The 12,055-nt window shown below is 33.9% G+C and overlaps 1 protein-coding gene across 1 annotated transcript; it reads left to right on the top strand.

Annotated features, from left to right (window-relative positions):
- Positions 1-7,551: 7,551 nt before the first annotated feature.
- Positions 7,552-8,889, top strand: LOC141670841 (GDSL esterase/lipase At4g10955-like). The gene is made up of 2 exons (XM_074476870.1): positions 7,552-7,662; positions 7,797-8,889. The coding sequence occupies exons 1-2, from the start codon at positions 7,601-7,603 to the stop codon at positions 8,752-8,754; spliced, it is 1,020 nt and encodes a 339-aa protein (XP_074332971.1). The 5' UTR covers positions 7,552-7,600; the 3' UTR covers positions 8,755-8,889.
- Positions 8,890-12,055: the final 3,166 nt, after the last annotated feature.

Here is a 12,055-nt window from a genome sequence, read left to right as displayed (position 1 = left end):
GTTGCATTTGGTATGGTATATCCTCGCGAGGATAATTTAACTGATTTGGTACATGGAGTTGATATACCAATTGGACATCAATGTGTCTCCGTTGATGGCCTCATAAAACCAGATGCCTTGCTTCCAGCTGAGACACGTGGTGATGACATGATGACTGTCCGCGATGCTCTAGGATCTTTTTTGGCATGGCATGAGGAATTAATTAGCTACACAAATGTTGCGGTATAATGAATAATATATATATGTATAATATTGTCTGAATTTTGAAATTAAATTGTTCATTTCAAGATATTAAAAATTAAGTGGTATGTACATTTTATTTTGGTTTTATATTATCATCAGGTGCAGAAAAAAGAAAGGCCCCGAACAAGTGCTGAAAAAATAAAAAAGAATGACGGGTTGCAGGATTTGAAGGCACAATTTCTTCAAGCAAAGCCAGGTGCGAAAGTGCCAAAGGGCTTTAAGCTGTTGTATAAACATGCAACAACTTGGATGAAAACTACCGGGGTCAGTATCCAGGTTCGATGTGAGCCGAATGTGTTTGGACATGAAAAAACAATTTATTTGTTGCATGAGAATGTTGTGTCTTTATTGGAGTTTGAAATGTTGGGCCAAGCAGTAGTTGCATGTTACATGGCGTAAGTTACCTTTTTTTTCTTTTTAATGATCATTTTTTTTAATGTTTGTAATTTTCCAGAACTTGCATTTTAACATCAGCACTCTTTCGATAGGCACTTGCATTCTGAGATTAGTGAAATACCAGAACTGGCGGAGACATTTGCTTTTATTGACCCCGGATCCACATATCACGTGAATGCTGATTTTGAAGCATACATTTTAAACCGGTTGAGAGAGGGTAACCCAGATCGCCTATTCTTTCTTCCGCATAATCAGAAGTAAGTACTTATTGTAATACTGAAAATTAAAAACATGGATAATACAGTACAAATTTCTATGTGATGTGTCCTATCTGTCTTTGTTTTTTTATGAAAATAGTATGCATTGGATTTTGGTCGTTATCTGGGAAGGGGAAATATATATTCTGAATCCACTACCTCACCCGACACAATTTTCAGAACTAGAAAAGGCGTTATCAAGGTAAATTTTTATTAACGTAACAGTTTGGTATAATTGCATGTTCATTTCTGTACATTATATGAGATTTTATATTTTTTATGCAGGGCTTTGAAAAGTTACAACTCTGAAACCGGCAGGGGCAACAAGATGGCCAAGGCAAAGTTTCTTAGTGTAAGTACAATAGATCGAGTACCTAATATTTGTGCTTAATATATATGATTTATTTGACATGCCTGATTTGTCTTTTAATTAATGAAATAGGGATCTCCCAAACAACCCGGTGGGATTGAATGTGCGTATGTAATAATGCGATACATGAAAGAAATTATCGATGATGACAAGTTGAATTTTGCTAAAAAGGTATTACCTTGACGCTTCCAGTTTGCTATATACTGAGATATGGTTACTTTTCGATATGGTTACTTTTCATTCATGTACTGAATTTTGTTTGTTTCGAATTTGTAGTGGTTGGCCAAGACTCGATCGTGTTACAGCATTGAACAGCTAGATGAAGTTCGCATTGAGGCTCTGCAGTTCATCCAAGAGCATATCTGATCAATTCATGTACTCAAGGTCTTTTCTTTTGCGTAGTCGTACATTTAGTAATTTAGACGGTTCTGTGTAGTAAGAATGTAAGTGTATAAATACTGGGGTTGCTGTATAGGTTTGCAAATGCTGGGGGTTGTACATTTGGTAATGTAGATTCTGTAGTTTTTGAATGATTGATGCAGATGATGGGGTTGGTGTTGGTGATTTTTGGATGATTGATGCAGATGATGGGGTTGGTGTTGGTGGTTTTCGGATGATTGAATGGTTAAATGTATGAATGATTGACTGGTTAGATTTGTATGGATGCGTGTTATTCCAATGTTTTAGTTTTGGTTATGTAGTAAAGGACATCGGTTTTATTTATAACAAATGTCTATTAGTAACGAGTACATCGCTTTTTTAGAAAATTAGTGATGTAAAACTTTACACAATTTGGTCTATAAATTTCTTTCACATCACTTTTAATTAAGAAAAGCTGATGTCAAAAAAGATAATGTACATCACTTTTAACCAAACAAAACTGATGTCAAAAAACGCAATGTACATCAGTTTAAGGGAAATAACTGATGTGAAAAACTAATATGTTCAAGTCTAAAGGATACATAGACATCACTTCATTCTAGAAAAAACTGATGTTTATACGCTTAATTAGACATCACCTTTTATTAAAGAAACAGATGTTTAATATGCCATTTTACATCACCTCTGTCAAAATTATCGATGTTTTTGTGACAAAAAACATAGCTCAATATATGTTTAATATGTTTTAATAGGTGTAATTTAGTTATTAAATAATTTTGTTATAGCATTTTTTGTGAAAAATCATCACATAGACATCAGTGTTTTCACTAAAATCGATGTTTTTGTGACAAAAAAACATAGCTCATGATATGTTTAACATGTTTAATTAGGTGTAATTTAGTTATTAAATAATTTACTTATAGCATTTTGTTTTAATAATCAACACATAGACATCTGTTTTTTAACTAAAATCGATGTCTAATCCAGTATAGACATCGGGTATTCACCGATGTCTAGAATAGACATCACCGACATCAACATCGGTTGGGAAACAGCATAGACATCGGCCAAAAAGCGATGTCTATGGACTTTTTTCTTGTAGTGATTTTTCGTGTTAAAAGTCCAACTTGGAAGCTATGCTAATAACCCTAATTTCCTTGATGAATTTAACACCAAAATTAATACGCACAATATTTTTCTCATTCAAACAAATCTTCCCATTTAATTTGAGATTAATGATCATTCAAATGAATTCCTATATATTCTCCCAAAATAAATAGCTACTAAAAAGGACAGTAATTAAAGAAATTTACCTTAGCTAGTGAAGATGTGATTGGGATCTTATAATAATTCCTTCTTTCCTTTAATTTTGTAAGATTTTCCTAAACTTTTCTTCCTCTTTACTTCCCAAAATGTTTCCGTCTAATCTCTCCCATTCTTGTCCCTCTTATGTGAGTTTTAAGTTTTAGGGATAATTTGAGTAGTGGTCAAGTTATATTATTATTAATTTAATCAAATTTAGATTCTACTAGAATAATTCAACCAAAATATCTCATAATATAAAAATATCTACACCATAAATATCTTACTTCTTTATTATTCATAAAATTACATATTTATTTAATCATAAATACTTTCTTCTTAAATAGTATATTCTACACCTTTTTAACTTAAATTAAATTTTATAGATTTCACATTTTCATTTTCCGAACTACCAAATATAATTTCTAATAATTAAGTTATTTAAAAGAATAACTCAGTTTTTACCGAATAATTTATTGGCACAAAAATTCAAAAATAATTCGATATAATAGCAATAATATATTTTTAATTAGAAACGACACTCCCGACCCTAAATTAATATTCTTTTCTAGATCAATACATAGGCTATACGATCAAAATAAAATTTAAATAAACAGTGATAATTACTTACTCGCCTAAAGCATGGTCGTTACAGTCTCCTCCCCTTAAAAGGATTTCGTCCTCAGAATCAATGCTCGTCGCTGAATAGTGAGGGGTACTTATTTCGCATTTCATTTTTTAACTCCCATGTAGCTTCCTCGATATCATGGTTCTTCCAGATCACCTTTACTAAAACAACTTCTTTGTTCTTTCACGATTGTATTTTGCGATCCATAATTTCCACAAGTTGTTCTTTATATGTCAAATTGGATATAATCTCAGTTGGCTAATATTCAAGAATATGCTTTTTATCTGGATGGTATTTCTTCAAGACTGATATATGGAACACGTCATGTATATGTTGAATATCTGGAGGTAACGTAAGTTGATAAGAAAGAACTACATATTTCTTTAAGATTTCGAAAGGTCCAATGAAATGTGGGCTTAACTTAACTTTTCTTCCAAATCTTATCATCCCTTCCAAGGTGAGATCTTTAATAAAACTTTCTTCCTAAATTTGAACATCCAGACTTTTGTTCCTTGATCCACATACTTTTTTTGACAATCTTGGGCAACCAGTAATCTTCTTCGTATACTTTCAATGGCTTATATGGTTTATTGAATCAATTCGGGACCTAACATTTTACTTTCGCCAATTTCATCCCAACACACAGGTGATCGACAATTTCGTCTATATAGTTCTTTGTTAGGAGCCATACAAATGCTAGCGTGATAAATATTATTATAGGAGAAATCGACTAGAGGTGGACGATCATCCCATCTTCCTTTAAAATCCAAAGTGCATGCTATCAACATATCTTCGAGGGTCTGAATTCTCCTTTCAGTTTATCCATCCTTCCGTAGGTGATAAGAGGTACTCATGTTGATTCTCGTGCAAGAGGCTTTGTTGAATTTTTTTTCCAAAACTTTGATGTGAGTCTTGTATCTCTATCTGACACAATCGATATGCACACTCGATGACGAGTCACTATTTTCTTTAGGTACAGGGTCACCAATTTCTCCACAGTATATCTCTCACTAATTGGCAGAAAATGAGCTGAATTGGTGAGACGGTCCACTATGACCCAATTGGCGTCATGATTTGATATGGTTCGTGGTAGCCCTACCATAAAATCCATGGTAACGTGTTCCCATTTCTACCCGGGAATTTCTAAAGATTGTAGTAATCCGCTTGGTCATTGGTGTTCGTCTTTCCCATATTGGCAGGTTAAATATTTACTGACCAACTATCTAATCTCTCTTTTCAAATTTTACCGTCAGTAATTTGCTTTATAGCTTGATATATCTTGCTCCTTTCGGGGTGAATCGAATAGCGTGAATTATGTCATTCATTCATGATCACGTGCTTTAATTATTTAACATTGGGAATCTAAATCCGTGAAGCGGACCTCTTGATTCCTTTTTCATCTTTTGAACTTCGAAGCTCCTCACCGGTCAGTTTTGATCTTCTTTCTTCCATCATCTTGTCTTGATATCTTTGTTTTTTATCAAGTAGCTCTGGTTGTACATGAATCTCGAATACTTGCTTGTTGACTTGAATTGGCATCTTGACTTCTATCTTTATCTTCTCAAACTCGTGAATCAACCTTCTAAAAATATAAAGATCTTAATTCTTTCCTTTCTACTCAAATCATCAACTACGACATTCGCTTTTATTGGGTGATAGTTGATTGTGAACTCATAATCCTTGACAAGCTCCAACCAACGTCTTTTTTGTTAGCCTCATATTTTCTGATGATGTTTCATAACAGAATGGATTAATGTAACAAGATGATTCAACAAATCGATCCGAGTGTTTTGCAAGTCTAGCAGATAAGGATTAGGTTTTTATGTAAATCTCGTGTTGACTGGATATATATCTTTTCAAACAAACCCTATCTTATAAACCAAGTTTGAATTATTCAAAACTTATCTTTTTCTTGGTTTATCTATTTCAAACAAACTAACAGATTAGCTTTCAAGATTGATTCATATATTTTCAAACATACTTGTTTTCAAATCTTATCTATCTTATCCTTTGTTTGAAAATAAATCTGTTAGAACTTTGCTTATAAATACAACTCACATTTTTAGATTTCAACTAATGCTTTCACGTCAATTTCTGCTCATCTGAAAACACCTTCTTGTTCTTTATACCCGAGATACAAATCCAGTTGAACAAGATATAGTTTGAGTTGTAATTAATTTGTTTATACTTATACTCGTGTATTCATATCGACTTTGTGCCGGGTTGTGACAAAACTTGATTCCAAAGTATAGCAAGGTAGCTAGAGGGCTAAGGAATAACAGTTGGCTAGGTAGCAATTTTAGCTTGGGAAATGGTTTGTTTCAAGTGCTATATTTGTAATCAAGGAAAAGACTGTAAATTCTTTTATTAAAGTTGATATAATACATTCTCTATGCTAGTTGGCATAAGGACTTGGATGTAGACCATAGACTATGTAGGGGCCGAACCAAGTGAAAACTTCTGATATTTTTAATTATTTAGTTTTCAGCATACTGCATTTTCATTTCTGTTATTTACATTCTGCAGTTAAAAGAGACTTTTTCATACCATATCTCATTTGTAAAGGGACTGTCCCATTTGCATAAGAGACTATCCCATTTGCTTTGACAGTTAGTATATAATACATATCAATCGAGCCTTTGAATTTCAATTGGTATCAGAGCAGGTGCATTTAATTCTCTTTTTAGTGTTTATTTTGCTAGCGATCCATGGCTCAACCAGATAGGTATTCAAATAATTATCCACCACTGCTTCAAGGTGCTGAAAACTACAATGACTGGAAATTTCGGATGAAAATCTTTCTCCAGCGTGATGCATTCGAGTGGAATGCTGTAGAGAATGGCTTTAAACTGATATAAAAAATTTCAGGCATATGACCGCTGCGTTTTCGGTTTCTCCCAACATCAAGAATTAGTATGTTTGGAAGCAGGAAGATGCCAACCTGAATTTCACCATATAAGAGCAAGTCCAAGAGTTCCCTAAATTCTTTTCCTAAACTAGAATTTAAGGCATTTTGTTTAAATTACTGCTCCCACAATGTCCAAGTGGTGCCTTAAAATACCAGGACATGAATAAAATGCCTCATTTTTATCTATTTAATTTATATCAATAAAAAATTTATTTCCCTCTTTTTTTATACATCTCTTCTCTCTCATCTTTTCTTTCCCTCCAATTATAATTCAAATATAATATTATACTAATAATATGGCACCATTATAAGACATATTGTTCGAGTTATTATGCAAAATTCATGTCTTAAATCACTAGGACATTATATTTTATTATATTTATAAGGCATCTAATAGGACATTGTTGGACTTGCTCTAAACCACACCCTCTGAGCCCAAGAGATGACAGAAAGAATAAGTTGTTTAGCGAAGCAGGTACCATAGATGTAATGTTCACCACACTGAAGCAATCGTTGCTTGTGTTTCCTTGGAGCTTCCAGGATAGGATCTTCGGATAAGCAGAAGGCGCATGAGAGGCTGTTTTCAAGATTTCAAACCCTTGTTTGAACTGCAACAAGGCCATTCTCTCCTCTACGTGGCAAAGCGGCTGCATGGAAGGATTTGATTTTGTACTACCAACTAATCTAGAATGAAAAAAAACAGAGTAAAAAGATAAAATGCAGTATGGAAACAGTGTACAAAGATAATGACACCATAATACCTTAAAATACTAGTTGACTGCATAAAGACAGACTTGGCTTGTATTAGATGTTACACATTGTATTAAGCAGTCAAGCAGCCGGAGGGGAAATTGTACACAAGTCGTCGGAAAGAAAAGGTGGATGTGGAAAAAAAGGTGGAAAGAAAATACAATGAAATATTGGAGAAACTTCCGCAATGATTTATTGCGGAAAGTTTGAACGGCCCAGATTAATTAGTTTCACAGTCACATACTTTCTTTCCTTTATTCTTTCTTTCTTCCAATATTTTTTCTTATAAAAGCATTTATGCTTTGTAATTGAGAAGAAAGGGAAACAAGCGGAAGAGGAGGAAAAAAGGACCTGGTTTGGTTACAATGGCATCCTGGAAAGATAAGTTCAAATATTCAGTACCTGTACACTTAAGTGCAACTAACTGGTAGATCAAATTAACCCAAAAATATTATTCTACATCATTCTTGCACTGTGTTTTAGTTATAGAATGTTCACATCTGATTAATTTGTAACTTACATTACATGTACTAACAAAAGGTTGCATGTACAAATTTGAAGGGATAACACACAGCACAGAAGATCCATTGCTGCAAGCTTAGTTCAAGGCGTCTACGTTCTGGAAGAAGATCGTCAACACAATCGAAAAGGCCATCATGCTCTAGCACCTCCATGGTGGAGTTCTTTCAATTTCCAATCACAGCCCCAAGTGCTCATAGATGACTCCGATTCCTCGATATTCGGAGCTATCTACAAGTTTGAATCCCCCCTGAACACATCATCATGCAAATACGTGCTTGCATTTCGAGGTACAGTAATCAAATGGAGCACAATAAAACAAGATATTAAACTGGATTTGCACTACGTATTTTCTCAGCATAAACTTCAAAACAGTTCCCGAGTTGCAAAGGCCTTGAGAGTTGTGAAAATACTAGTTGATCAAGTTGGTGCTGCAAATGTATGGCTAGCAGGACATTCTTTAGGCTCACTTATTGCACTATTAGTTGGACGAAACATGGTAAAAATGGGATTTCTCCTGGAAACATATCTTTTCAATCCGCCATTCAGTTCACTATCAATACCTTTGGAGCTACTAATCAAGAACAAGATATTAAAGTTCGGGGCTCGACTTATTGGGGATGTAATCAGGGCAGGATTATCATTAGGCCTAATAGGCCACCAGGCATCGCAAGTCGATAACCCGTTTATCAAGCTTTCGGGGTGGACTCCGTACCTGTTTGTGAATCCAAAGGATCCAATTTGTTCACAGTATGTTGCTTACTTCGAGCAAAGAAAGAAAATGGTGAGTATAGGTGCTTTTACAGTTGGAAATATGGGAACACAAGTCTCTGTGATGAGTATTGTTGCATCACGTTCACTAGCTACAGAACCATATCATCTGCTTCCAACTGCTTATCTTGTGACAAATTTGAACAAGACAAAGACTAAGGAATCCCATAAATTGTCGCAGTGGTGGTCTGAGGGTTTTACTGGGGCGCTTGAGTTACACAATTTCTAGCTCACTGTAATATGATTATGTTACAATGCTTTCTTTGTTTTTCTTTTCTGTATTCAATAGTTGCAATGTTGTGTGCTTCTTTAGTAAATCATTACCATGTTCATATGTTTAATTAAACCGAAATTTGTTATTATTTTTTTTATGTTATACATATGGTTTTTCTAATGAGAATAAGTAATCAGTAGGTAGAGCTAAAAAATATTTCGAGAGAGTGTGAATAAAATTGCATTGTACAGGGTCTATTATCTTATAAAAGAACATAGTTTTCACGGATTCACTTCATATTCTCACTTTAGTTTCCCTCTAACTCTCAATGGAATTCTCTTTTCTCAAATTGTTTTCTTTTCTTGGTCCAACTATTTGTGGTTGAATCAAATTATGAATTTCTCCGATTTTAATCATTTGATTAAAAAACATTTTCCCGCAATTTCACATTAGCATATCAAGATGTTGGGGTTAAACCCAATAGGTAGTATGGTTTTGGTGATAGAAAACATAATTGAATTGGGTAATAATTGTATGGGTAGACAATTATTATCATAATTGAGTTGGGTAATAATTGTATGTGTTGACAATTATTATTATAATGGGAATGGGTAATAATTGCAAGGGTAGACAATTATTATTGTAATCAGATTTGGTATGTCTTGTTGACTAAGTTTGTGATGGCTATATATACATAGTCATGTTATTGTTTTGATATATGCTTGAGTATTGTTTGACTTAAGTATCGCTTGAGTGAATACCGTTTGGTGAGATTGATTGTATTATTGATAATTGTTTTGATTAATAATACAAGTTGGGACGTGGGTTTTTCCGTATCATATATTGAGTGTGTGTTTTACATTGTTTGTTTGTTCTATACTTGTGTGTGTTCCCCCTAATAATTGGTATCAAGAGCCAAGGTTCATGATGGAAAAGGTTGGGGGATTTGAAATTGAATTGTTTAATGGAAGAAACAATTTTACCTTGTGGCAAAGTACGGTAAAAGATCTGTTAATTCAACGAGGGTTATATGCGACTCTCGGAGGGAAGAAGCCTACTGAAGTTGATGATACAAAGTGGGGAGACATGAAGTTACGTGCGGCATCAACGATCCGGTTGGCCCTTGCACCGGAAATCAAGAATGATATTCTTGAAGAGGACAATCCCAAGAATTTGTGGGAGAAGTTAACGAAGACTTATCACTCAAAGTCTTTGGCCAACAAGCTGTTTCTCAAGAAAGATTTGTTTGGGCTCAAGATGGAAGAAGATGGAGATTTAAGAGATCATCTGAATCGTTTTAATGACTTAATCAACCAGCTAAATAATTTGGATGAAAAATTAAAGGATGAGGACAAAGCTGTTCTACTACTAGTGTCTCTACCGAAGAAGTATAATACTGTGATGACTTCTTTATTGGTTGGGAAAACGAAGTTAGAATTGGATGAGACTATTGTTGTTCTTCTGGAGGCCGAAAGATTGATGAAACAAGAAACGAGTGACACATCTGATGGAAGTGCATTTATGGTACGTGCGCGTGACACGGAAAAGAAGTATGCTAAGAAACATAACCCTAATATCAGGTGTTTTTATTGTGAGGAATTGGGTCATATACAATTTATGTGTCAAAAGGCAAGAGAAGACTTGAGAGATTTGAAGAAAAATCGAGGGGGTAGTGTTTCGCTTGTAGAAGCTGATGAAGATGTTCTTTTGGTTCAAGAAGAGAAAGAAGAGAAGGGATCAAAAGAAGAATGGGTGTTTGACTCGGGATGTTCTCATCACATATGTGGTAGGAGGGAGTGGTTCTCGTCCTATAAAAAGTGTGAGGGAAAGATTGTAACTTTACCGAACGGTAAAACGGTAAAGGTTGCTGGCATTGGTGAGGTAATAATGAAACGTCACAACGGTCGTGTTCAGAAGTTAACTCAAGTAAGATACATACCGGAGTTAAATCGAAATCTGATTTCGTTGGGTAAATTAGTTGATTTGGGATATACTGTTATGATGAAGAACAGTATGTTGAAAGTCACTAAAGAAGATTTAGAGATACTCAATGGTCGAAAAGATAAAAGAAATCTTTTTGTAATAGAAGGAGGGGTTATTGTTCGAGGGGAGGTATTGGGCGATCGACGTCGATGACTTGATGGTGACCGTTAATTCAGTTGTGCATGAAATCATATTGGGTTGAAGGGGAGGATTGTTGGGGTTAAACCCAATAGGTAGTATGGTCTTGGTGATAGAAAATATAATTGAATTGGGTAATAATTGTATGGGTAGACAATTATTATCATAATTGAGTTGGGTAATAATTGTATGTGTTGACAATTATTATTATAATGGGAATGGGTAATAATTGTATGGGTAGACAATTATTATTGTAATCAGATTAGGTGTGTCTTGTTGGCTAAGTTTGTGATGACTATATATACATAGTCATGTTATTGTTTTGATGTATGCTTGAGTATTGTTTAACTTAAGTATCGCTTGAGTGAATACCGTTTGGTGAGATTGATTGTATTATTGATAATTGTTTTGATTAATAATACAAGTTGCGACGTGGGTTTTTCCGCATCATATATTGAGTGTGTGTTTTGCATTGTTTGTTTGGTTCTATACCTGTGCGTGTTCCCCCTAACACAACATCTATCTCAATAGCAATTTATCGGATAAATTGCCGATTTTTAAAAGAGTACAAAGATAGTAACTAAAGTACTGCACTTACTAGTGTGGTTGCTGAGTGAAATCTCTTGCTTGAGAACTCTCAATGTGGCCTTAACATCTATTACTATTATATAAAACACAAAATATTTAAAGTTTTGGTTGCTTGTTTTTTGATACACTTATTTTTGTTTTACTTAAAAGTTTTATTTGCATAAGTAATTAAAATTATAATAGAAAACGAAATAAAGATCGTTTTCAACTATAACATGTTACCTTTTTTATCTCTCTAAATTAAAATAACTTCTCTAAATATCACGGACAAATTATTTAATAAAATAGAATAATATTATGGCATGGTACCTATTTTTTGGTATACGTTGAATTTACTGAATTAGCCTTGTTTTACTTAGAAGTTTTATTAGTTTTAAATATAATAGAAAAAGGAATAAAGATTGTTTTCAACTATAACACGTTACCTTTTTGATTTCTTTCAATTAAAACAACTTCTCTAAATGTCACGGACAAGTTTATTTAATAAAATAGAATAATAATATTATAACCACTAATCACTAATAAATCACCTTTTTCAGCTACTTAATTGTTTATTTTATTACTCCCTCCGTCCCTTTCAATTGTTTACATTTTTTTGAGAGTGTCC

Source organism: Apium graveolens, chromosome 7 (genome assembly GCF_009905375.1).
Source record: "Apium graveolens cultivar Ventura chromosome 7, ASM990537v1, whole genome shotgun sequence".
NCBI lineage: Eukaryota > Viridiplantae > Streptophyta > Magnoliopsida > Apiales > Apiaceae > Apium > Apium graveolens.
The sequence above is the reverse complement of the archived record's forward strand: the minus strand, read 5'-3'. Positions and strand labels throughout refer to the sequence as shown.

Bases quoted from the DNA above. Each gene is read 5' to 3' on its own strand.
- LOC141670841 (XM_074476870.1), top strand. From the start codon at position 7,601: ATGGCATCCTGGAAAGATAAGTTCAAATATTCAGTACCTGTACACTTA. The intron at 7,663-7,796 runs GTAGATCAAATT...ACAAATTTGAAG, and splicing joins CACTTAAGTGCAACTAACTG to GGATAACACACAGCACAGAA.